Source organism: Hippoglossus hippoglossus, chromosome 16 (assembly GCF_009819705.1).
Source record: "Hippoglossus hippoglossus isolate fHipHip1 chromosome 16, fHipHip1.pri, whole genome shotgun sequence".
NCBI lineage: Eukaryota > Metazoa > Chordata > Actinopteri > Pleuronectiformes > Pleuronectidae > Hippoglossus > Hippoglossus hippoglossus.
In genome coordinates this window covers 3,392,258-3,418,850 of record NC_047166.1, presented here as the reverse complement: position 1 = coordinate 3,418,850, position 26,593 = coordinate 3,392,258, and the positions used below count along the sequence as shown (strand labels likewise).

The 26,593-nt window shown below is 41.6% G+C and overlaps 2 protein-coding genes across 3 annotated transcripts; both read left to right on the top strand.

Moving 5' to 3' along the window:
• Positions 1-1,315: 1,315 nt before the first annotated feature.
• LOC117776307 (C-type mannose receptor 2-like) lies at positions 1,316-4,404 on the top strand. The gene is made up of 6 exons (XM_034610124.1): positions 1,316-1,375; positions 1,828-1,875; positions 2,475-2,849; positions 3,417-3,758; positions 3,862-3,950; positions 4,030-4,404. The coding sequence occupies exons 2-6, from the start codon at positions 1,839-1,841 to the stop codon at positions 4,162-4,164; spliced, it is 978 nt and encodes a 325-aa protein (XP_034466015.1). The 5' UTR covers positions 1,316-1,375; positions 1,828-1,838; the 3' UTR covers positions 4,165-4,404.
• Positions 4,405-8,199: 3,795 nt separating this feature from the next.
• LOC117776228 (retinoic acid receptor beta-like) lies at positions 8,200-20,897 on the top strand. Of its 2 annotated transcripts, none has more exons than XM_034609939.1 (8): positions 8,200-8,854; positions 12,059-12,213; positions 12,676-12,817; positions 16,179-16,345; positions 18,129-18,305; positions 18,794-18,998; positions 19,080-19,238; positions 19,356-20,135. In XM_034609939.1, exons 1-8 carry the CDS (start codon positions 8,638-8,640, stop codon positions 19,478-19,480), a joined length of 1,347 nt encoding a protein of 448 aa, XP_034465830.1. In that variant the 5' UTR covers positions 8,200-8,637; the 3' UTR covers positions 19,481-20,135. The 2 variants fall into 2 exon arrangements, with proteins under 2 accessions (XP_034465830.1, XP_034465829.1); XM_034609938.1 differs by having other exon boundaries at positions 8,201-8,854; positions 12,056-12,213; positions 19,356-20,897.
• Positions 20,898-26,593: the final 5,696 nt, after the last annotated feature.

The window sequence follows — 26,593 nt, the reverse complement described above, 5'->3', positions numbered from 1 at the left end:
CTATAAGTGAATGAATTTATTGGGAGCATCATTAGCACATGTGACTCGATCCATGGGGTCGCAGTAATCACAGGTCTCCACTGTGTGGCGCTGTTTCCTTACAGCAGCTTGACTTACACTGAGAACATTCACATAATAAACGTGTGTTTCACCAGAAATATTAAAGATGGAGTTCAGAGCCTAAAGAACAGTGATCGGCCTGCAGAGCAACTTCAGCTGCTTAGAATAAGTTCATAATAATAATATGAATTATATAACACTTTTCAAAACCACAGTTACAAAGTTTCTTCACAACAAAACAACTCAGAAAACAAGTTTCCAGTTTGACAGGTTGGTGCCAGACGGAGGTGAAGAGCGTTTCTTTCTTCCTCCTGTTTGTCTCATTGTCTCGATCAGTCCAGTCATTGGTTCCTCCTCTGACTGAGCCGACCAATCACCATCCAGGGAACCTAAATGAATTGAGCACACCTGAGTCACTCTTCATCGCTCCTCCTCTTCCTCTCTGCCTGAGCTGTTTGGTGCGAGAGAAGAAGGTGACGGGAGTTAAACAGAGCAGCATGTTGTGAGCTGGGACCCTTTATGTTCTCATACTGAGGAGATAGTGTCTGGATTTGGATTAGTGTTGACTATATTGAAATAATTAAAAAAGATAAATCACTTTAAACTCAATCAACCTGCAGCAAAGTGAAAACACTCGTTGACATCAGTCGACGTAATGCTGCTGGTTTATTGTTTTCATCAAGATCCAGGAATCAATCTCTGGGAAAACTGAGAAAATGTTGAAAAATTTAAATCCTGCACCAATATTTAAGGGATTTTCCCTGACTCCTCCCACATCCATCCAGTGAGTTTCATGTTAATCCCTTAAATTGTAATCTCGCTTTTAAAAAAACCCAAACCAACAAAGGGACAGGGGGTGAAAACCAGCTCCTCTGTGAAGGTGCTGATCTCTAATGCTGCAGAAATCACACATTTTAGAGCTGAAGGTTGAAAAGTGAGCAGCTGAGAAGATGACCCCCCCAGGTCCCTTTTGCCTGGGACCCTCAAAGTCCCTTGAAACACCCCTGTTGGTGATATTGAATCAAGTTTGTGAACAAAACAGTGAAATTAAAGAAAAGAAGAATGATTTCTCTTCATCATCTCCAGTAAACAGCTGCAGCTCGATGATGAGGAGGTTTGGATGTTGATGACCCACCTCATGTTTTACCAAGTGGTGCTTTGCATTATGGAAAATGGTCTCAGGCACGATGTAGTTTTCAAGGGCGTCGCTGCAAAGAGTTCAGATCTATAAAAACTTTCACACCTGGACGTTAAACCTGAGAAGATCTTGATCTCTGCAGAGAATAAGTGAGACGGTCGGAGAAGATAAAACCAGGTGAGAAATATCTCAAACTCTAAAAATCAATCTTCTTCAGATGTTCTTTTTTGATCTGTCACATTATTTTATGGCTGAAACAAAATGGTTGTTTCAAATGTTTAAAGTTGGTTTGAATTGTTGAAATGTGTCGTCAATACTTTTCTCTTTTATACCAGTTAAACATTTCTAAATCTGTTCTTGGATTGAACACAACATTTATTCTTTATTTACCTTTTTAATACGAAACAAATAATTGAATAATCCAGAGAATAATTGTCAAATCTTTAATGGAAATAAACATTAGAATTTTAAGGATTTCATTCGCATTTAAATAACTTTATTTTACTAAATCTAAAATCTACCAGAGTAAATGCAAACACCCACGTTTCTTCATATTAGTTGAACACAGAAATAAAACTATACAGAAGCTTTAAAGTTACAGTTTTTACTACTTTTCTTTTCATTTGCAGTAAAATCAGAGATGGATTTTTGTGCGACTCTGTTTCTCCTCTTCTTTGGTGAGTACACAACACACACACACACACACACACACACACACACACACACAAACACACGCTCTAAAAAGATGATGCGTGTAAATGAAATCAAGGGATAAATCTTTGTTTCTTCACCTCATAATTAGACACATTAGACGAGTTCTGGCAGAATTTATTTATTTAATTAATTCAACCTCAGTCTTATTAATTGAAATCTTTGATCTTCCCGTATGTTTGGTTTTAATTAGTTATTTGATGCGATGACAAACGGGATGAAATGTCACGATTGACAGCTGGAACCGGACGGTGATTGGTCGAGTATGTTTATCGGCGGGACCTCGCTACCATCCGCTAACATGGAGGAGGCCAGGTTTATGCCAGGAAACTGATTGTTGTCGTTATGGCGATGGTGCCAGCACCCAGTGGAAACGATCACTGGGGGCAGGTAGTGGCTGGTGCATCAACCCGCTGGTCATCAGGGCATCTCAGGAATTTAAGATACAGAAACATGAGAAAAACACTTCTCGGATTTTCTTCTTTGAACGACTTAAAATAGTTTCTTATAACTGTATTAATTTGTATATTAAATACTTACGACACCGTCTATTGTCGACCCCCAGGATGCGTCCTCTGCTCTCGGTTCCCGCAGCGTCAGTACCACTACGTGCAGCTGCCGATGAACTGGATCGGTGCTCAGAGTTACTGCCGAGAGCATTACGCCGACCTGGCGACCTTCGAGAGCGCCGCTGACATACAGACGCTGAAAGCAGATTTTCTCTATCAATGGGCGTGGCTGGGACTGAGGGATGCCCCTCAGGTCAGTGACACCTGGAGATGGTCAATGACCGGTGAAACCAGCAGAACTGGTTATCAGGCCTGGAAACATGGTGAACCGAACAACTACGCTGGAAAAGAGAACTGTGTGGCGATGAACACGAAAGGAGAATGGAACGATTCGCCTTGTAATGCTCGAATAAATTTTGTTTGTTACAGTGGTAAGTAAACATTTAACTTATCGACTTTATCTGTATTAACCTGTCGGATACAAGGAGACTTTATTTGATTATGGTTGAATTTAATTTAAAATGTCCCAGGAACTGGACTGAAGCGTTGCAGGGTTTTTTTCACGTTTCCACATCGACGCCATCTAGTGGCCGGAGGCATCATGTTTCTGAGGTTTCTGCCCATCTCATGTTTGTGAACACGATATCTCAAGAACTCCTCGAGGGGATTTCTTAAATTTGGGTACAAATATTCACTCGGACTCAAGGATGAACTGATTCGAGTTTGGTGGTCAAAGGTCAAGGTTACCGTGACCTTACTACAAAACCCTTCTTTGCCTGGAGACGGCTTCGTCTTCAGATGTGTTCACTGTTTTGTCCACAAGTGACTCACGGATTAATTGATTTGGTCTAGAACATGATGTCCAAGATGAACTGATAAGGTTTTACTGGTCGGACTGAAACTGCACTGATTGGTGGAGGCGTACAGCCACACAGCTGTAATTGTATTTTTAGATAAAACACCAGTAAATCTCCTCTTCTCCGTTCTGTTCCTTGCAGTGGCGAATACAAATCATCAAATATATCACTACATCGCACTTTCGAGAACTTGGTCTTCTGCTTGGAAATACTGCAGAGCACACTACACAGACTTGGCCTGGATCGAGAACCAAGTGGAAAACTCCCAGGTCTTAAGTGTGAAACCGGCCTCGGCCCAGGTTTGGATTGGTCTGTACCGAGGACCGTGGACGTGGTCCGACATGTCTCAAAGCTCCTTTAGGAACTGGAAGACGGTGAGTGCAGACATCTTCATCGGCAACCGGTCCTGCGCGGTGGAGAATCCTCTTCACGAGTGGAGTTACTTACCCTGTGAGGACAAGCACCCGTTCATCTGTCAACAAGGTGATGGTTCAGTGACACGATGAAAATCTCAGATCAAATGTCACAGCCTGTGTCTCTTTGTGTTGTAAGTGCGTTTATAGCTTTGTTGTACTTTTTTTCTCAGTTCCAAGACAGAAGATGGTGGTGAGGATGAAGGCCGAGACTGAGGCGGACTTAACTGATCCAGCTGTTAATGCCCAGCTCCTCCAGCAGGTACATTTCTCTTGTAAGATGTAGAATGACTTGGACAAAGTAAATGACAGGAACCTGCACATTTCCTTTTATTCCTCAGTTCAGTGCAGCGCTCACAAGTGGGAGGTCGACAAACTTCACTCTGCGGTGGAAGGTTCAGCCCAGAAAACAAGAGAAACCCCGACTGACGGATCCCGTCCCACCGTCCACCTGTAAAGGACTCGCAGACCTTTAAACGCTCTCTGGAAAAACTTCTGAACCCTTCGTACGCACTTTGGAAACATTGGCATTTCTGCAGACTTTGCTAAAGGGGAAATTACCCACAGTTCATAGCGTTGTAATATAGAAGGAGCAACCAATCTCTACATCATAACACGTAGCTCTGTGCTAATTTTAGAATTTGTGTAGCTACTCGTCCTAATCCTTTCGTAATTTAAAACTCTCCCCTCGTCCGCTCTGTAAGAAAAGTCTGGAACTTTATGTCACGCAGTCGAGTAAGTGTGATGAAGGTTGGCCCAAGGTCGTCAGTGAGGATCCCAGTCAAATCAGTGTCTGTGGTTAATCTCCGGCCACCAGACGAAACGTGACTGATATAAGTAAATCAGAGATTTAAATCAAATTCAAATGATCTTACACGTCCTCCGTGAGAATCCTGCCGGGAAATAATATCAGTTTGCCTTTAATTTGGATCTGAGCTGCGTCAGGTTTTCCTCTCAGAGGTTTAGTGGCAAAGCATCGGAACTTGATTCAGATCTGAGAGCAGCTCTTATACATTAATAGACACTGGAACCCTTGAATTAATATAAGTAACGCCCAATAATCAATAACAGAGTAATAGTTGTTTTCTTCCTGATGTTGTTTAGTGTGTATTTAAATGTTTACGTTAATATATACTTATATATTTTGATGACCCCAATAAGAGAATGTGGATAGTTAATTGAAATCTGCTCATTCAATTTGTTAAACTTTATTTGGGTTGGGTATGATACAGATTAATAAAAGATGAATGAGTGTGACTGTGTCGTTGTCGTGTGTATATATATATATATCTATATCTATATAGATATATAGATATAGATATATACACACATGTCAGTTTGGTAAAGTTAGAGCAGCCGTTAATTCCAAACTCTTGATCAGGACAACAGAGATTTAAAATGGCTGCCATGTGCCAAATATGTGATCATCCCCAGATGCTCAGAGTTCAACTCTCATGGGAACCGTTCATCAATCACCAGGAGCGGTTTGTTTTTCAGCCGTTTTAATAGTCCAGGTCCGACTCTTTAGAAAATCAAATACGACTTCAAAGAGTCGTTTTTAAACCTGTTCAGTCGCCGTCGTCCTGCTGCCACTGCTGTGACAGTGAAAGTACAGAGATATATTGCACTAATAAATAACCCATCAATGGTGCCAGGCTGCAAACTGAAGGTTTACAACTGGTTGTAAAGAATCAAAAGGACGAGTGAGGATCGTTTGGTCATTTTGTTCCAATTTACCATTTGCTGCGACGCCATTAGACAAAAAGAGCAGCAGAGGAAAAGAGTTTTTCAGTTTTCAGGAAACCAAGATGTGGTTTGTGTGTGTTTGTGTTGTTTTGTACACTTAGTTTTAAATTTCCTCAATCATGACGATAACATTAATATCGAATTCAAACATGAACAGCATGAACAGCGCCACAAACTACAGGTGTCGGAAATCAACATTCTTGAATCAACACAAGCCGAACAGTGAAACATTTATCCTACTACTGTTGTATCAGAATGAATTAGCAGGCGTACCTAATAAACTGGCAACTGAATGTATTTCAATTGTACATTTGAACATTTAGGATACAAGAAATCAATGTACTTTAATATACAACTGTTCCAACAGATATCACATGTACTTATAACCACAGATCTGCCACTGACACTCATCAACTTCACATGTATTTAGTTGTTGTTTTGGGATCTTTTATTTAATTGGTTTTAATCTGTTATGGTTGTTGTTGTGGCTTTTCTTAACTTTGCACTTGTATTTAATTTTTTGTGAAGCACCATGAAACTCTCTGCGCTATAGAGATAAAGTTTATTATTGAATTAATATTAATAAAACTCCTGTAGTGTGGATGTGGAGACACGGCATCCATCTTAATGCACAGTCTTCAGTTGGTATTGTTATCGTGAGCTTGCTGATTTAACATTTAGTTTTTTAATCTGCTAACATGGCTTTTGATTCTTAATAAAAACCAGTATATCCTCAATCTGTCTTTCCATGAAAAGTCTGGACAGATCCCACCACAGAATGAAAACAAATGACCGAATGAATATTGGAAAAGGGTTGATGAATGAATGATGGGGAGCGGGAACAAAATGTGAGCGATGCAAAGTGGGCCAGAGGGAAGAGGAGGAAGATGAGAGAGGAGGATGGATGAAGGAGGAGAAAGGAGGACAGGCTGAGCAGGGAGGGAGGTGGAGCAGCAGCAGCAGGCTGCAGGAATGTTTCACATGCTTGTCCTCTCCGTGACCTCGGCTCCCTGGAGTGTGGGAGATACTGGGAGTAATTAGCCTCCTTTAACATTGGAGCTGTGCTGCCCTTACGCCTCAATGGGGTTACAGCAGTGGCATTGAAGGAGATCAAGTGTATTTCTTTTATTTTCAAACAAAACCGCTTTCACGTTCTTCCCCTGCACCACCTGTCTGCAGCACTCCACCGGTGCACGTTCAGACCATGCATTCAATTCCTTTTCTATACATATATATATATATTTTCTTTTGGCAAGTTGTTTTACAGTCGTTAGCAGCTGACGAATGTTGTAAATTAGATTCATTATTTGGAAGTGGAGCAGATTTGCTTCCCCCTCACCCAGCAGCCAGTCTTGCAGCTGACCTACTTTGTCTTCCAGCAGATTTAATCACGCCTCCTCCTAACTGCAAATATTTCTCACTTAAAGTCAGGCATCGAGAAGTGAAGTGGACGTGAATGAAGAGAAACTGAGCCTAAAAGTATTGATTGTGTAGAAGGCCACACGGTTTCAATCAGGAAATGCCAATAGTGGAACATTAGCGTTATCTGCTTTGCTCTGACGCCCTTTATTTAAAACACACAGCAGAATAATGTTAATCCAACATCAATCAACGATTTAACAAGGTTTTGGAATAATTTGAATATCAGCAGCATCCGGTGAAAACAATCCCCAGGTCTGGATTTCAGACAGAAACGTGTACGGATCATGTTTCAGAAAATTCTGCATCTTTTAATACAGAAAATGTTGAAGCACCATTGTTCACAGTTGAAAATATCTGATTCAATATCAGAGCAGACATTTTCTGGTAGGATTAAAACACACACGGTACAAACTGTGAAATGTAGAAATCTATATATATATAAAAGCAAACATTAAGGTGTGTTACTTGCAGATGAATAAATTAGTTATACAACTTATAAATTAATAAATAGGTGAAATAAATGCACGGCTAAAAGGGGTTTTAAATGTTCTCTCAGTGTGTTCGATGCCACATATTAAAGGTTTATGACTTTACACTGAACATCCCATAAATTATGTAGTTTGATCAAAAATCATGGAAACTTTCTCATCGCTGGAATGTACATTTTCCAGAAACTCTAAATATCAACGTTAACCAATAATATGTTTTTTCTACAAAGCCTCCAGTGGCAGTGCATGTGTAAGGTAATTTTGCTTTTGAGTTCAACACTTTGGGAAACGGTTATTCATGTTATTTATTAAATTAATTTTAAATCAATAAAACGTGATACAACAAATGTACTTTGTGTGTAACCCACTACGGTAATTTGTTAAAAAGTATGTAAATAGAATATTGTTTCCTGCCAGTGTGTGATTCCATATCACAACTCCAACTTCTAATCTCTGCAAGAAAAACTAAATATAAAACAGATGTCGAGTCGATTTAAGACATTTTTTATTTAATAATTGTTAAATATATGTTTTTTAAATAACACTTCAATCGGTAACACATTCATGAATCAAGTTATTCGTCAACATAACTTTTATTTTTTACAGATGTCTAAGAAAACAACCTTTTACTTCATTCCTTTTTCAATTGGTATGAAACCAAAGTTCTCAGTTAGTGCAACTGAATATAACTTTCAATTTTGAGCAAATCTGATTAATTTGCCTGTTACCAACTCTGCTGCTTTCCCCAGTGTTTGATTTCCCCCAGTGTATCTGATGCTGTTTACAGAATCCAGACAAGAAAACGAATGGTTTCCCTGAATTCACTGTTTTAAACCCGAACCTCTGCGCGGAGCCTGATGCAGAGCTGTGGTCTGAGCCGCGGCTGATGCCGGTCCCGCGCTGGGTCGTGTGAAGGTCACCAGCGGAGGAGGTTCACGCGGAGTTCAGGCGCATACATTAGGTAACAGCATCGCTGCCTGTGACATAACCGGCATCGAGCAGGTCGAGACGTTCAGGCGATAAAGGAGGAGAAGGAGGAGGAGAAGGAGAAAAGTCCTGGATCTAACTTTGTGGATCTAAACAGGGACAGATGTGGATGCGTCAAACCGCTGGATTCTGCTGCTGCGCGTCGACATGCCGACACTTTGCGTCTGTGGATCGTCAGGATGAGCGCACACGCCCCCTGAGCGCGCGCCACGCTCACGTTTTACCGATAAAACTGTGTTTGCGTCTAAAGTGAAGAAGGAGCTGGAGCTGCGCAGGATTCCTCATGCGGACGGAATCCCTGAGAACATGTTCGACTATGTGGAGTTTCAGTCGTTCGCGTCCGGAGACATCATGGACTTGTACTGCTCATCCAGCCCCGTGTGCGCACTGCAGGACCGGGACCAGGACCGGGACCGGGACCGGGACCGGGACCAGGACCAGGACCGGGACCAGGACCAGGACCTGGCAGCCTTCTTCCCCGAGCTGATCGAGCCGGAGTGGCAGCAGCACCGGTGCTCACAGTGTAGGTGGAAAATAGAAACTGATGTTTTTGGTTAACACTAGAATCTGCCACGCTTTACTGCACAAAAATAGAAAACCTGACTTCAAAAATGTGACCTGCATGAAGATAAATAACAGTTTATAATCTTTAAAGAGAAAAATAATTCATCTCAAGTGTATTTTTACAACAATGTGAGGCACAAATCAGAATAAGAAACTACAAATTGTCAAAATATCCGTGCAGGACATCATCCACACGTCTGTTGAATCTTCAGATCTTTGCTAAACATAATTAAAACATTTGAATTTCCTAAATTAGCATTTTCACAGCTATTTGAGTTAATAGCATTGGTTTCACATTAAAAGTCTGGTTGTGTTGTACAGAATCAGACTGAGCCTCAGGATTAACATGGAGGTCCAAAGGGACGTGTCTATGTTCTGGAGATAAGGCTGAAGTTTGCAGGATAAACTCATTCTGTTGGGTCTTGTCTACGTCCTGGTCAATAATCAATAAATCAGATAATTTGAGAAGCAACATTCCTGCAGGTTTAGTTGAAAATCAGATATGATTGACAGGCTGATCCCGAGACAGTACAAATGTAAACAGTGAAACAATCTGAGATAAAAAATTACGCAATAAAACCGACAGCAGAGATAAAGAGACGTGGATTAGAACAAATAGACGAGATAAGAGGGAATAAAACATTTTAAAGCATCGATAGAAAATGAATTATGGCTGTAAATGATATGTTTAACACTCTCATCTGTATGAAATGTCTGTTGTTGTGCTTAAAAACAAAGTGAAATATATTAAAATCAATTCAAAACCTTCAGGAAACCTTCAAATTACGATGTAAAAGAATAAATTCACAGTTCAAACGTGTGTTTCTCTGCCCAAACCTCAGACTTGTTCCGTTAATCTTATTTGTACGATAACGTTGACACATCTGGATGAAGTCAACACATCATCTCATTTTAGTTTGCAGATGAAAGTCCCTGAGTTATTTGAACCCATTAGTGAGCAGCACATTGTTTACAACACACTTAACTTTAGTTTAAAGTGGATAAAAATGGTTATTAATGTATTTGTCAACAAGTAGAACTTCTCTTGTGAACGTCCACAAGTGGAAGCTGCTGTGCAAACAGATCATTAATGTCAATACAGTAAAACACAGTTGTAATAAGAGATAATATGAGACTTGTAGCTGCATGTAACTTCATGATAATGTGTTGTAACCTCTTCACTAAAAAACAGATCAGTAAAAGTGTTGAATTCTCCTGTGAGGCAGTTTTCATGTTGACTTTGCTGCTGCAGGATCTTTTGTGTTTCACTAATAGAAAGTGGATGAAACCAGTAGAAAGCGGTGCAGTGTACTGGTTGAGTGGTGGTGGTCTGTGTTTCGGGACGGGCCGGTCAGTTCGGGGTCACCGCGGGTTCACCGGCCGGTCACTAGCTCAGGAGGTCAGAGCAGAGCCAGACACTTCCACAGGAGGAAGATGTTCTCGGCTAAAGTACAATAAACTTTAAAAAAAGACCCTTAAGAGTACTTTGAAAAGTACAGAAGTAATTACAGTTAAAGTATAACAAGTAAAAATTGTACTTTTTCAAATAAATGGGCCTATAAATTATATATTATTTATAGCATGGTTATACCGAAAAATGTCTTCTACTAAAATCTATTCGTCCAACTTGAATATCATGTTTAAAATTAGTTTTAATGAAATATTGGAACGTTTGACAGAGATTTGACCCCAATACCTTTCTCTTTGTTTGTTTATTTGTTTACTTTTTTATGTTTGTCAATAAAACTTTATTTATAAATTAAGGTGTTTCAGAACATGATGCCACAAATGAGCCACTATAACTTAATAATCTATAAAAAAAAGAGAAAGTTGTTCATTCTCACACTTTAGTGATAAAACACAGAAAAACGTAAAATGACCAGATTACAACAAATATGAAATAATGTGTCTGTGAAGTCAGAATCATTTTAAAGTTCATGAACACAGAAAAAAAACGGTTTTTCTCAGGTTTTATTTTGATTTACACTTAAATAAAAACCTTAAGCAGCTCCTTCCTCTCAGTCGTCTCTTAAACTTTATCTTTCCTTGAGAATTATTTTACACCCCCTGCAAATTCTTTCCAGGTTTGAATCCTTGACTCACATCAAACAACACCAACTAAATTGGGGCTGGGGCAACACCCCGTCCCGTCCCCCCTCCCCCCGTCCCTCGACCGAATCACTTCCACCGCCCCCCCACCACAGACACTTTCTGTTCCTCCTCCCTCCCTCTCGCTGCCTCTCATCACTCACCCGGGGCTTGTGGCATGCTCCTGCATTGTTTGGTGTTGGGAGAGCGCTCGGCCCTGATGGGGGAGTCCACGTTTGACCCCCCGATTCCAGGTTCAACCAGGGGCCGCCGGTTCAAGGGGACGGAGATGAACAATTTCTCTTTCTTTTTTACAAAATGACTCCCTTTGTTTTTTCCTGCCAGCGTCGGCGGAGGTGGTCAGGGAGGCGGCGGGAGGCCGGGCGGGCGAGTCTCAGCTCAGAAGTGGGTTGTAAGTGGGAGCGCTGCCTGCTGGGATTGATGGAGGGAAGTTTTTACATTTAGCCGGATAAAGAAAGGAGGTTAGAGCTAAAGCGGTGATAGAGTGGCAGACTTTATAAGAGGAGAGCGGGGAATTCAGAACAGAACATGTGGCCAAAGAAAATGAAGAAACCAAGTAGATCTGTGATGCTTCAAGGAAACTAAGAGACTTCTTTTCACTAGTTTCTCCGGCTTCATCCACACGACTACGTTTTACTTTTAAAATGTTTTTTAAATCCCTGCTCTTACTTTTACTTACTCAACTGCAGTGGAGACAATCCACTTCCTGTTTACACCGGCTCATCAGTTTCATGCATCTCTTTAGATATTTCAGTTTTTCAGCCTGATGCTGTGTAGATCGGAGCCTCAATGAAACGTTATAGGGTTGATTCCCTGGAGACACTAATGTTCAGAGTCTAACCATATGAGACAACTGCACCCCCCCCCCCCCACCCCCCCACCCCCCCACCCCCCAACACCCCTGTCACATGTGCAGGAGGTAAACAGGAAGCAGCTTTTTCATCCAGATCCATGTCGTCTTCTCCCCGAGCGTCGCAGTTGTGTCCCCTTTTCGCTGCCTTGTGATACCACCAGTGTTGTGAGGTGTGTGTGTGATGTTGTGTGTTTGCAGCAGTGGGCAGTCAGAGCTCCAGCTCCAGCTCGGACGACCTCTTCGCCAGCCCCACCTCCCCGCCGCCGCCGCCCCCCCGCACTTACAAGCCCTGTTTCGTGTGTCAGGACAAGTCGTCCGGGTACCACTACGGGGTCAGCGCCTGCGAGGGCTGCAAGGTAACGTGTTGGCGTTACCTTCATTTTGTTAATTTCCTCTTGTAAATAACCTGATTTAAACATTTCTGCTGAGATTTGTCTCATTTGTTTTCCATGTTTCTTTATTTTTTATTGATTAAATTCATGTTTTCATCTCTGACTCATATTTTACCGTAAATGATGTTGTAGATTTTTGATTTCTGACATTGACAAACAGCATTAATCAATATCACACCATCTATTAGATGGATTTGCTCACTATTCTGCTGCCAATCATTGTTCCCACATAATGAATCCATTCCGCTAGCGCCACCAACAGGTCTAAAAATGTAACTTTTCTGGTTAAATAATCAAAATATCTATGAATTAAACATTTGTAGGCATTACACATTAATACAGGATGTTTTGAACATTATTCCCACGACTTCTTGTAACTTAAATCATTAACGTCTTCTCCTCCCCCCTCGCCGTGTGCCCCCGCAGGGCTTCTTCCGCCGCAGCGTGCAGAAAAACATGGTGTACACGTGTCACCGCGACCGAAACTGCATCATCAACAAGATCACCCGGAACCGCTGCCAGTACTGTCGGCTGCAGAGGTGCTTCGCCGCCGGGATGTCGAGGGAGTGTGAGTGTCTCAGACTCTTTTACTCTGCTGATGATCACGCGGCGTCTTTAGGGAACAAGACGTTCGCTCTATCTACTGAATCCACTTTATCTCACTTTATCTCAGCTGCACGTTGGTGGTAGATAAAGGTCTCTAACACTATTTATTGCTGAAGATTGGTGGAAAACCTCATATGAAACCACTTTAAATCTGCTAGATGTGGATTTTTATTCCAAATCGCAACAAATTGCACACACTCATATATCAGTTCCCTAAATATACCAGATTGTTCTTTTAAATTCATGAATGATTTCCCGGGAAAAAGAAAAAGCCATAAAGATAGTGAAAAATATCCTAGACCCGCCCCCTTTGCCCAGATCCAAGCCGAACTTTAATGGTTTCCGTGTTGGCCCGTGTCCCATCCTCTCACCGAGTTTTGTGTGTAATCCTGCTGACAAACAAACAAACAAACAAACAAACAAACAAACAAACTCACAGGGGTGAAAACATAACCTCTGAGGTGGTAGATTTTCAGAGAGGGTGACGTGTGACAGGTGAATGAAAGGTCAGTGTCGTCCCTGTGAATCATTGACTCAGGTTTTTCTTTAGTGTTTCATAACTGATTTTATCAAACCACAGAGAAATGAGAGAAACAAAGACAATAAAAACTTGAATACATAGATTTATTGTGTTCTGATATTAGAGTATTTAATTACTGAATAAGAAAAACGGCAACTCTGCTGTGTATTTATCTGAAAACATCATCTTCTCTTGTGTTTTTGGCCCATTTGCATTTATTTTGATGAAGGAGAGACAGGAAACACGTTCAGAGATATTCAGTAAATGGTTCGACCGGCTTGTTTTTATTAAATCTCTTCGTCATCCGTTACATCATCACTTCCCATTCTGAAAAAGTCTAAAAAGCAAGTTTTCCAGCTCACAGAATTTCTTATGAAACAACCTCATGATACAGATGTTGAACCCGTCATCTGATCGTCCTTCAGTTGTTTGTGTGTCTTCAGACCAGCGAGCTGTTTACGGACGTCTCTCTTTGCTCCGGGCGTCTCTCTTATCTTCTCCGGTGCAGGTTACTGAAGCTGAAGGCAGCGAGACAAAAGAAAGACGACGTTCAGAGCTGAGTAAACTCACTCTGCCCTGTTTTTAGATTCAGAAGAAAAAAACATGAAAAGAAGAAATTATTAATATTCTTCATAAAAGACACAGGACAGGATTTTTTTTGTTGAAAATCTATTATTATTCAGTAAAACTTGGACAAAACATCAGTGTGATTAGAAACGACTTAAAATATGTCCCACCTGCTAACATGGAGGAGACAGGGTTTATGGCCTGTACTGCAGCCAGCCACCAGGGGGGCGATCGAGACACTTTGGCTTCACCTATTGTGAGCTTTAACGTCGTCCATCTTTAAATACACCGTCTGTTGTGTCTGTAAATGTGAGCTGTCCTCTCCATAAGCCCGGCCTGTGATTCGCTGACGACCTGTCCTGGGCGTGACCTGCCTCTCGCCGGTCAGCTGTGATTGGCTCCCTGCCACGGGATGAGTGTTCTAGATAAAGGATGAAGCTCTGACCGCTGTGATCCCAACGTGCAGAACAGTGTTGACCTGAAAACCCCTCAGAGGGTGGACGTACAGTTTGATCTCTCACCGTCTTTAACTCAAACATTTTGTATTAATCGATGTTTTCCATGAACTTTACATCATTCTTCTTCACTTTCTGGAGACTTTGGCAGTTTTTCTGCTCATATTTGTACATTTCAAAGCTCATTCCCTGGTCCTGAGCTGCCTCAGTTGCTCTGCAGCGTCCCGGCTGCACACGAGAAACACGGTGTTCAAACCCAGAAGTGCAGTGACCCAGATAACAGAGTTGGTGTTACGCAGAGGGAGCCGGTGGCAGGGATAGGGCGGCAGCGGAGGATCCACCCAAACACATGTTCCCGTTGTTGCTCCTCCACGCTCAGACACACACACACACACACACACACACGCTCATTACGTAAATACAGTACATCACATGGAGCAGACGGATGCCATGTAACTGCTTCCTGGCTGCTGCGGTCGCCCTGCAATATGAGCTGACTCGCGGTGTTTACACAAGGAGGCCCGGGAATTAGGGCATCCACGCAGAGGAGGAGGAGGAGGAGGAGACTCGCAGTGAGGAAGGCAGAGACCCGAGGTGTTGCGTAATCCTGAGGCTCCCTCGACATGTGCGGAGCTGCCTGAACCAAGTCAGTGGAACGCACTGTAATGTGATGACACTGTTACCCAAGTCATTATGAAAGGCTAACCTGGTTCGGGCTGCGGCAGGCGGCTTCACGTGCTCCGGGCTGCGGCAGCAGATGATTCACTCAGATCAGCTGCTTCCTTTAGAGTCAGTTCTGTTCTAGTTACAGTGAAACCTGCTTTTTACGAGCTGAGCCTCAGTAACAAACACTGAAACTACACTACACGGACAAAAGAACCTCGAAGCCCCCGTGCACTTGCTTTAGTGAATTTACTGTTTGTTATGTTTGTTCTCTGACGTAGAACACAGAGCAGAGTAAAAGACTAAACGCACCATATGAAATGAAATTAATTCAACTTTTAGTGTAACATTGAGGCAGAGAACTCATTTACTACGAATGAGTCCAGAAAATACACAAAACATTCCAAGAAAACACAAATAAACGGAAACATTTACCAAATAGCAAAATCAAGAGGTAAAAGTCAAAGTGTTTGGATTAAATACAGTTCATGGAATTTAGTTTAAAACAAATGAATCAATTTTATTCTCTCTTTTTATATCAGGAAATATCAACTAAGATGAAACTGTGGCTGCTCACGTACTGATCCTGACGTGCAGACGGATGCAGGATATTTATTTTCATTTTCTCAGGGAATTATTCATGGATTAGTCCTATTTAGGGCACTGATATTTCTGAGCGTCTGTAAGTCGGTGCAGCTTTATGGGGAGTGTTGGGCGTAGTTATGAGCTTTACATCCTGAACATAGCTTCAGGTGACGTGTCCCTGAACAACAGTTTTCTTTCTTTCCTCCTTCTTCCTTCAACCATATTAGTTTTAAGCTGGTGTTGTACTGAATAAACTGAAAACTGAGTGTATACTACAAGTACTGAGATTTCTGCAGCCAGGCCCAGAGGGATGTTTGTGGGTTAATGCAAATATTTGGGAATAAAAGAATTAGGATGAATCTCCTGAGATGAAAACCCTTGTGACACAGAAATGTGACTGAGGCTTGATACTTGACAGTTAAACCATAAACATGACGATAAGTAACTGTAAATGAAAAGAAAACCACATATATAAATGTGCTTTCGAGTTCTGTCCTGATTGTCTTGTAACCGGCGTCGTCCTCGTTCTGCAGCGGTGAGAAACGACAGGATCAGGAGGAAGGGGAAGAAGGAGGCGGTGAAGATGACGATCATGGAGACGTACGAGCTGACGTCAGAGCTCGGCCTGATCGTGGAGAAGATCTGCAGAGCTCACACGGAAACCTTCCCCGCCCTCTGCCAGCTGGGAAAATACACCACAGTGAGTCGTGACACGAGATCTGACTATTCATACATAAATAAATAATCTGCAGAGGGGGAAAACATCAAAGCAGTCGCCTCCAGCCAGTGATTCAGTGGATTCACATGTGTTTTATGCATCACAGGTGAATGATGTCATGGATTTGATCACGTGTTTCTAGTTTGGTTGTTAATTCAAGACCTCAAGCGCAAAAACAACCGGATCTACACGTGAGATTTTGCAGAAATGTCCACAAACCTGTGGCGTTTTTTCCACTTATGGGATTACTGCAGTCTGAAAGCCTCATGGGAAATGTAGGAGTGTCGGCTGTGATCCGTAGTAAAGAGGGATTTAAGATGTCTGAGGGCATTTAAAGCTCAACACGTGATTTATACTTAGAGCCTGAGAGGTCAGAGCTCAATGTCACAGCGGCTGAACACACACATGTTGAAAAACCTTCAACGTTTGCAAACTTATAATCAATAATAAAGAGGTTAATAGAGCAGCAGCGCCAAAAAAATCTATGTGTTTAGGATAACTATCAATTAAATATAGATTTTTTTGTATTGAATATGTGCTCAGCAAATCAATATTCATATAACAATATTACATAACATACATAACATAAAATAAGTCACAAATGAACACACGAATATCAAGAGTTGTACAATTTATCAACAGTTATAACGTACAACATTATGTTTCATCATTTAAACATGAGTTTCACCTCATAACAATACAGAAACAAGTTATAATGTGAAACGCTTTAGGACATAATGTGAGTAATAGTATATTATGTGTATGTATAACATGAAAATATCTTGTTTTAGCCTGAACTAGATAGATAGATGGATAGATAGACATATATGTGTATGAAAATATCTTTTATTGGATTAACCTCAAACCTCTCACATTATAACTTGATGCTAACTCGTTTTTAACTGAAATGTACACGTACTGTAGCTGTCGTGTTTCTTCACGAACTTTCTTTACGTGAGATTTATCAACACTGGACAGAGTCAAACATCTAACAAGCCCCAAAAACCTGCGTGTCCATCACAACGAGGAAAACCTGCTCGTCCCGTCACGATGAGATAACAGAACCCTCCCACTGTTATGAAATACATTAAACTGTTAAAACATACAAGGGCGCGGCCCTTTCCACAAACACACGGATTCCTCGCCTCAGTTGTTTGTGTTTTAATGAGTCAGATGAACTCAATGACGCCTGAATAATGAGGAAGGTCATGACAGAAAAATTACATAAACAGCCACCGCATAAACACAGTCTACTTCCTGGTTTGAGATAATGACAGATCATTAACTACGTATATTTATTACTTCAAAAAGTATATTTAGAATTAATTTGAAGAGTCTAAAGATTAAAAAAGATTCAATATTTAAGTTAAATGATTTTAATAAACTGGAAAAGTCGAAGTCAAAACATGTTTGTGGCTAAAAATCCATTACATGGTTTTCTATGTGTGGTATTGTAAATTAAATATGTAAAATGTAGAAACTCTAGTATCATGACATGTTTCTATGGCTTTACATCCACAATCAGGTTCTGATGAACCCATGATGTTTGGTTCTAGTGTTTTTTAGTTCATTGTTTTGGTTTTTACAGCATAAATTTCACTGTTTAGTTTCAGTCATCGAGCTTATTTCCAGTTTTCAGTGAAGAGGCTCTAAAAACCTGGTCTTCAACAGATCTTAAATGTGTCTCTGTGGATCCTGCTTCCTGAAACATGAACTTCCCCTCTGAACAGTTAGAGACATTTTCCATCTTTTCTGCTGCCTCCAGAACTCCAGCTCCGACCACAGGATCCAGCTGGACCTCGGGCTGTGGGACAAGTTCAGCGAACTCGCCACCAAGTGCATCATCAAGGTGGTGGAGTTCGCCAAGCGAGTGCCGGGTTTCACCGGCCTGACCATCGCCGACCAGATCACTCTGCTCAAAGCCGCATGTCTGGACATCCTGGTACGTTTCCACCTTCCAAAGGAAATCCATTCCTTTACTTTTGTATTTGCAATAAGTGGTGTATGCAGGATGTGATATGGTCTTGAACTGAGCGACTGTCATTTCACAAATATGAGTCACACCTTCTGCACTCAGCCGAAAGACAAAGTGAGTGACAGGTTGGCAGACGAGCAGCGTGTGTTACAGGAGCCTGATCCTTTACTCTGACAGCAGCAGGGGAGCGTCACATACAATCACAAGCTCTGATGTGTTTCCTCATAACACACGTTTCCTCACTGAGGCGTTTTACATTCTTCACCCGACACTTGGAATATTTCACATTCCAACAACAACATGTCCTTGTATGTGTGTAACACTTTCCTGAACTTCTGTTTCCTGGTGTCTACAAGTTATTAATATGAATAATAGCACCATGAATTAAACCTTGTTTCCATTGTCTTTCTTTTCTCCTTTGTTTTTTCCGTCTCTGTTCTTCTCGCGTCGCACAGATCCTGAGGATTTGCACTCGCTACACCCCCGACCAGGACACCATGACCTTCTCCGACGGCTTGACCCTGACCCGCACTCAGATCCACAACGCCGGATTCGGGCCTCTCACAGATCAGGTTTTCACTTTCGCCGGACAGCTGCTGCCGCTGGAGATGGACGACACGGAGAGCGGGCTCCTCAGCGCCATCTGCCTCGTCTCTGGAGGTAAGAAACTCCCACACGCATCAATTCTCTGCATGTATTTCACCTCAGGAAGCAAAACGTTGTGTATCTCCGTCTGTTCAGACCGACAAGACCTGGAGGAGCCGTCGAAGGTGGAGGTGCTGCAGGAGCCGCTGCTGGAGGCGCTGAAGATCTACTCCCGCAAGCGGCGACCCAGCATGCCCCTCATGTTCCCCAAGGCCCTCATGAAGATCACCGACCTGCGCAGCATCAGTGCTAAAGGTCAGAAACCGGCGACTCGCTGAGAGGACGTTCTTCACAAAGTTCTTCACCTGATCTAATGAGGACGAGACGTGGCGTTAACGTGTGTTGTGTGTGTGTGTGTGTGCGTCTCCACAGGGGCCGAGAGGGTGGTGACGCTAAAGATGGAGATCCCGGGCTCCATGCCGCCTCTGATAGAGGAGATGCTGGAGGATCTGCAGAACCTGGAGGAGCACCAGAAGAAACGCTCGGAGGAGAGCTGAGCAGAACACACACACACACACACACACACACACACTCACACACACACACACACTCTGGTTTCTCGCTCCGAAGCTGCTCAAAGAACAATACATCGTCTTCCCCCTGAGAGAAGCCGCTCACTTCATAAGGTGCAGATGCAGTTGAGAGTCTTACCTCAGTGTTTGGTCAGTGAACATTAACAGACTCCTCAGCAGACTTCATGTGAAACAACAGAGAACGATGCAGTAATGTTTTTAAATCAGTTTAATTTTTAACACCTCGTAACCACTGATCTGTTATTTTCTGTATTTATATTTGCATGGATTCATTTTTGTCCGATTAAGTAACAATATCTTTAGCATTAGTCTCGTAAAGTTAGTGAACATATGGAATTTGAGCTTTTTACGAACTGTGAATATTTGTACCTGACGTGTCGATGTTTTTCTTCACGTTTGTAAAAACAAAAGGGAAATTTAGGTTTTTACTCGTAAGGGTGAATGTTCATGAATGGCATCAACAAAGTTCACAAGCAGATGAAGCTGAGTTGACGCCGGAAACATCAAATTTTATTACAAAAAAATAAAACTGAAAATACAACAAATTACTACTGAAAACACAGAATTGTTGTCTCGGGCAGAGTTTTGCATTTTGCTAGAAATCTCTGTCTGCAGTAGGAAATAGAAAATGTATACATGCTACAGTGAGCTCATGCATATGGAATAAAGTGTCAGGCTGGGTTTGAACAAATTGAAAGGATATTCGGCTTCGGGTTGGGTTCTAATCTACTTGATTTTTTTATGCTGCACATGCCTGTAATCGAGGAAAACACCAGGGGGACACAAAAAAAAACGGCTTCGGCTAATAATCTCTTTGACTCAATTCAATGAATGTTTTCTACATTTAAAAAACAATTTTAATTTAAGAAAATAAGCCAATTTCTGAAGTGCATCAGTGTTTGATGCCTCATCACAGAGAGCTGTAATAAAATAATGTGAAATGATAAAAAGAATAACAGCAGTTTTATTAAAAAAGTATCTGATCGCAGGAGATAAAGGATTATGGGTAATGTGGTTTTCTGAGGTTTTCTAGATTTTAGCAAAGCAGGTGTAAAATACAAAAAAGATTCAATGACATTTGTGCCTGAAATACGTCAATTTATGGAAAAGAATGAAATAGAAATGTATGAATTATTCATTAGAAATTACAAAATCAGCATCTTATGTACTGTAACACCTCATCTGTGCCTACTACAAAAAACATATCTATGATTTTTACATATTTTGCAAATTTATCAACCTGGAAATGTGAATGCCTTCATTTTTCTCCCCCATGTCTCCTGTTGTATAGTATAACTACTGTGTGTACATATTATATCTATGACCATCATTTTCCACGACGCGTTCATTTGTTACAATACTAAAAACAGATTTCATCACATTTTTTTGTTGCTCCATTAATTAAAGTCTTGTTGTAGCGGTTTTTGATCTTTGAAGATTCACGTTTCTTTTGATGCTTGAGGCTTTTTTCTGTGGTGATGCAGCGGCTCGTGTTTCATGTGAGGTTGTTTCAGGTCAGGTCAGCTGCACTGAACAGGGCTTGTACTGCCCCCTGTGGACCAGTGGCAGGCATTGCACTGCGGTACATTGTGTCCACATTGAGTTTTAGTCCACTGAACGAGTAACTGCTTTTTAAAAAATTATATATATATATATATATTCAGTTCACTAGGTTCATTTCTGACCCATAAAACACACACACACACACACAGTTTGGGGGCCTGTAATCCAAAAGGTTGACAGCTTAAAGTTACGAGTTTTTTAATCTTTACTTTTATTTAATTTAATTTAATAACTAATATGAACACATTCTCTCTCTCTCTCTCTCTCTCTCTCTCTCTCTCTCTCTCTCTCTCTCTCTCTCTCTCTCTCTCGAAGCTGCCGGTTCACATAAATAGAAAAACACAAAACAACAACCAGTTGAACAGGAAATCGTGACCATGAAGTGGAAATTAAATGATGTTCACAGAATGATACACATAGAACTGAAACAACCAGCATATTGTCTGAATCACATATTTAATCATTCTTGATTACATGACAGGAATATTTTAAATATAAGTACTAGTTTAGCAAATTAGCACATGTCCCAAACTTTTGAACTGTTCCTTTAATAAATTGGCAAAAAAAAGAAATGGAGGAGTGAACGACATGAGAAGAAGTTCAAAATTTGGATTGGTGACATCACAGTGTCCTTTGATGGAACAGTCCTTTCACCTTCTTCTTTTAATGTAGGACATCATAGCACTCTGCTACTCTTGGCCAAACCAAACAAAGAACAGAAGAAGAATGGTCACAATACATTTGGTTGGTGGATACAAAGTTTTATCAAAGCGAATTCAACCATTGGCAAGTCAAGTTTTTCTTTTTTAAAAGCTAAAGAAATTGACAGTGATGGAGACGAGGAACGTTTTTTTCGTGGAGGACCTGGACTTTCTGTGTGAGGTTGAGGAGGAGAATGAGTGCTCCACCCCCCAGCAGATAGAGGAGGAGATAAAGGACTGGATGCAGGAGGAGATACAGGAGGGGACAGAGGAGGAGACAGAGGAGGAGATACAAGAGGAGATAGAGGGGGAGAAAGAGAAGGAGATAGAGGAGGGGATAGAGTGGGGGATAGAGGAGGAGACAGAGGAGGAGATCCAGGAGGAGATTGAGGAGGAGATCGAGGAGGTGATGGAGATGAGGAAAACATTTTTGCTGGACTTTGAGCTTGTCTCAATGAAAACTCGTGAAACAATTTCTGCTGAAGAGGTTGAGGAGGAGATTGATTGCTCCAACCCCAAGGAGGTAAAGGAGGAGATAAAGGACTGGATGCAGGAGGAGATACAGGAGGGGACAGAGGAGGAGACAGAGGAGATAGAGGGGGAGATACAGAAGGAGAAAGAGGAGGGGATAGAGGAGAAGATCCAGGAAGTAATTGAGGAGGAGTGCTACACCCCCAATTATGAGGAGGTAAGTGTGTATATAGGTACACACCACATATAAACAAAATAATTGTAATAATACATTACATCTTGTGTAACATCTAATATTTGAACTATTATTGACTCGCTTTCAGTAACGCTGACTGCATTTTTATAATTAATTAATTATTATAAATTAATAATTAATTTTGTTTGGCTACATAAGCATATGAGTAAAAAACAACATGTCAATAGGCGAATAAATGAATGAACAACAAACCAATAATTGTTCTATGTTTCACAGTTTGAAGAATCAAGTTCTTGTGATGGTCTGCACAGCGACCTCCAAAAGGACCAAGAGGCCAAAGCTGCTCTTGAAAAGGAAATGAGAATTACAAAAGTTAAAACTGAAATGAAAGAAGCCCGGAGGACAAAGCGAAACGAGAACCACGCTCTTTCAAAAGCTTTGAAGAAGGAGCAAGTTGAAAAAGATCGAATAGCTCATCTTAGGCGATCAGAGAAAGACCACCAGCATGGATATGCAAAGCTTCAAAAGCAAATGAGCAAAATGACAGCTGATCTCAAAGAGAAAGATGGGCTGATCGAGAAATTCAAAGCTGAGCTGAAGGGGAATAGTGAGGTCATCTATCAAGGACAGAAATCAATTAAGGAACTCAAACATGTATATGAGACACTTTTTAAGATGAAACGGAAATTTCTTGAACAAGACAATGAAATCCAATCCCTTCACATCAGTACTAAAACTCTTCAAAACAGTTCTGAAGCCAAGAGCAATATTATTTCCATGCTGCAAGAGAAAGTTGACCAGTGGGCCTCAGACCTCAAAGAGGAGCGAGCAAAAAACGACAAACTCCAGAAGGATTTGGAAGCTGCCCTCTCCCAACCGCAGAGGGACAAAGAAGAGCTGATCCGTCTGACTCGTAAGAATCAGAAACTGGCCTTGGAGCAAAAGAGGCTACGAGGTGAACTTGAGGATGAACACAGGAGACAGCTTGCTCAAGATAACCAGTGGACCTTGAAACTCAAACAGGAGCAAGCCAAAAACGACAAACTCCAGAAGGATTTGGAAGCTGCCCTCTCCCAAACGCAGAGGGACAAAGAAGAGCTGATCCATCTGACTCGTAGGAATCAGAAACTGGCCTTGGAGCAAAAGAGGCTACGAGGTGAACTTGAGGATGACCACACAAGACAGCTTGCTCAAGATAACCAGTGGACCTTGAAACTCAAACAGGAGCAAGGCAAAAACAATAAAGTCCAGAAGGATTTGGAAGCTGCCCTCTCCCAGCAGCAGAAGGACAAAGAAGAGCTGATGCTTCAGACTTGTAAAAATCACCAACTGGCATTGGATAAAAAGAGGCTACAAGGTGAAATTGAAGATGTCCAACACAAGAGAGAGATTTCTCTAAACCAGCCCAAGAAAGACAGAGACACTTGCAACAGGCTTGAAGAGGAACTCCGGATGTACAAAACCAGGTTATTGAGAGAAATAAAACAAAACGAGAACCTAAAGAAAGCCTCAGCAGCCACAGAGAGTCAGATGAACGAGGACGTCATGGCTAAATTTGAGGCCAAGGATCGGTCAGAGAGCACAGCAAGACTGGCCCAACTTGAAGATGCCCTACATAAGGAAACAGTACAAAGGTCAATCTTGGAGGAGAGAACCATTCTGATTGCATCTGCTCTTGAAAGAGAAAGGGAGAGAGCCAATCAAACGTTCTCTGCTCTTGAAAGAGAAAGGGAGAGAGCCCATCAAACGTTCTCTGCTCTTGAAAAAGAAAGGGCCACAACCCTCCCTCCCCTACATTGCCGACCCCTCCGACCCTTCTCCCTCTACCCCCACACCACTTCTTCAACTCAGTCACATGGCCTACCGTCCCCCTGTGCATTTGCCAATACCCAATATTATCATGGCAAACTGAACTGAAGAAGCCGCTGTGCAAAGACAATTTTGTGCAGCTGCACGAGGAGCCTCTGGCTGGGATCGACAATCTGTCGAAGCTTCTTCTGGGAGACGCAGATCACTGCTGACACTGTGTTAGGATCCAAGAACAAACACAGGACAGACAATTGTTTATAAGAGACATTTAATAACTTTCAAACTTTTAAAACGTTTGCCTTAACTTCTGTTGTTTTATTTGTGAAATATCCTCATATAGTCAAGAGATTGAAGAGGGGGATAGGTTTTGGCATTAGGCTGAAAAGGTACCTGGTCTTGCTCTCGTTCTTGCTGCAGCCGAATCCTTACTGAGGAGAAAAGGCCAGTGAGCAAGGAGACGTCAATAAACAGTGTTGGAAAAGAAATGTTGGTGTGTGTCTTGATAATTGTGCATCAACAAGTGGCCATTATTTAGAAGACACGTATTTACATGCATGGTTAAAGTAAAATAATTTACTGCTTAATTCCTCCTCATTGATCACATGTGCAGAATAAGATAATGTGAGCTTTTTCACTTACCTATGTAGAACTTGGTCGGGTGTAACACAGGAACTGGGCGTCACTGCTTTCAGTCAAAACCAAAGAAAAAAGATCAAATCAGCGGGAACAGAGTTGAGTATCAATGATATCGAAGGGTTGAATGTATATCTGTTTGGACATCGTTCAGAAACACGAAATAATACCGGATAATACAGATACAGATAAGTGGCTCTGCCGCGGCTGGAGCTTGTGCAGTTGTCCGAGCAACCAACGCCCAGTCGTGCGCCTCCACTCCCGATGCGTCGCCTGCTAGCTAGCTGGCTAGCCGCTAGCTTCAGCGGTGTCATTTCCTGCCTTCGCCTCGTTCGTTCGATTCTTATTTTTTTGTGTTTTAACGTGTGTTAAGTGACCAAACTCCGCGTGAACACCGCGTAAGGGCCACACACTCCACGATGCGTGTAGCTAACCGGGCGTCGTACGTTGGGTTCGAAACCCGCTCGTCAATGCTAACTTGTTTGAATCTAAAAGGGGGAGAGGAATGAGATGTGAGCTTTTTGTTCATGTGTGTCTCCTGATCACATCTCACAGTCCCACGTTATATAGATCAGCGGTCCCCAACCTCGCTCTCTCTCTCTCTCGCTCTCTCTCTGCTCCACATCAACCTTTAATTTCAAACTTTTTGTGTCTGTCCTTTATCTTTTCTCTTCTTTCAGCTTTAAAATGACAACGAAAACATACAAAACAGAAACGTACATTTTAGATGACCTTTATTTTGAAAATAAGTATTTCGGGAGCACATGTGAATGAAAGTCAAGTGGAAAAACATTTGGGCTGGTTTCTCACGTCTGATTTATGAAAAGTGATGTTGAACTGAACAGATGCTCGGTGTCTTATCAGCTCTTTGAAAGTGAAGTGAGAGAGGAAACTAAAAACGAGTTAAAACAGTCAAACCACCGGAGGTTTTGCTCCTGAGACTTTAAAGCACTAAACTCAGAAAAACCTGAAAAACCTGAAAGATTCCCACAAGCTGAAGCTCTGGATAAAAAGCTCTGGATGGTGGAGTCTGTGAAGTCAGTTGTTTTTCTAGTGAAGCTGCCGGTTCACATAAAGAGAAAAACACTAAACAACAACCTTTACAACCACATGAATGTACAGTACAAGTATAATATCATACATTCTCCTTGAATATCAGCACAGTCACATCACAGTTGTACGAGTAGTCAAAGCCTGAGAGTCAATGAGGAGAGTGGTGACAGAAACATAAAGTTATCAAGTACAAACGAGTACACGTCTTATGAATTTCATAGGTTAACATGTTAACTTATATACATTTTAAATACATTTGATTATTTTACTGTGGAACATTTAGTATTTCTGTGAACTCAGGCCGAAGCAAATGTTGCCTTGCTGAAATAACAGTTATGAGGATGAATGTGGACGATGGTCGTTTCTTTTCTCTTCGACCCTACGATGGACACAAAACACAGGAATTATTTCGAGTTCACGCATGTTTTGTACACTTCAGTGTAAAAGTCCCACATGTGCCTCACCTGCTGTTCGGTGCTTGGTAGAAGCTGCTCTCCTCCAGCAGCTCCTCTATGATCCCCTGTGAAGAAACAGTTGAACAGGAAATCGTGACCATGAAGTGGAAATTAAATGATGTTCACAGAATGATACACATAGAACTGAAACAACCAGCATATTGTCTGAATCACATTTAATCATTCTTGATTACAT

What these genes read in the sequence shown, in the direction of transcription:
- LOC117776307 (XM_034610124.1), top strand. Translation starts at nt 1,839, where the DNA reads ATGGATTTTTGTGCGACTCTGTTTCTCCTCTTCTTTG. An exon ending in TCTGTTTCTCCTCTTCTTTG is followed by an intron (nt 1,876 to 2,474) that starts GTGAGTACACAA and finishes GTCGACCCCCAG; the next exon opens with GATGCGTCCTCTGCTCTCGG. An exon ending in CCCGTTCATCTGTCAACAAG is followed by an intron (nt 3,759 to 3,861) that starts GTGATGGTTCAG and finishes TTTTTTTCTCAG; the next exon opens with TTCCAAGACAGAAGATGGTG.
- LOC117776228 (XM_034609938.1), top strand. Translation starts at nt 8,638, where the DNA reads ATGTTCGACTATGTGGAGTTTCAGTCGTTCGCGTCCGGAGACATCATG. An exon ending in AGCTGGGAAAATACACCACA is followed by an intron (nt 16,346 to 18,128) that starts GTGAGTCGTGAC and finishes TGCTGCCTCCAG; the next exon opens with AACTCCAGCTCCGACCACAG. An exon ending in GCGCAGCATCAGTGCTAAAG is followed by an intron (nt 19,239 to 19,355) that starts GTCAGAAACCGG and finishes GCGTCTCCACAG; the next exon opens with GGGCCGAGAGGGTGGTGACG.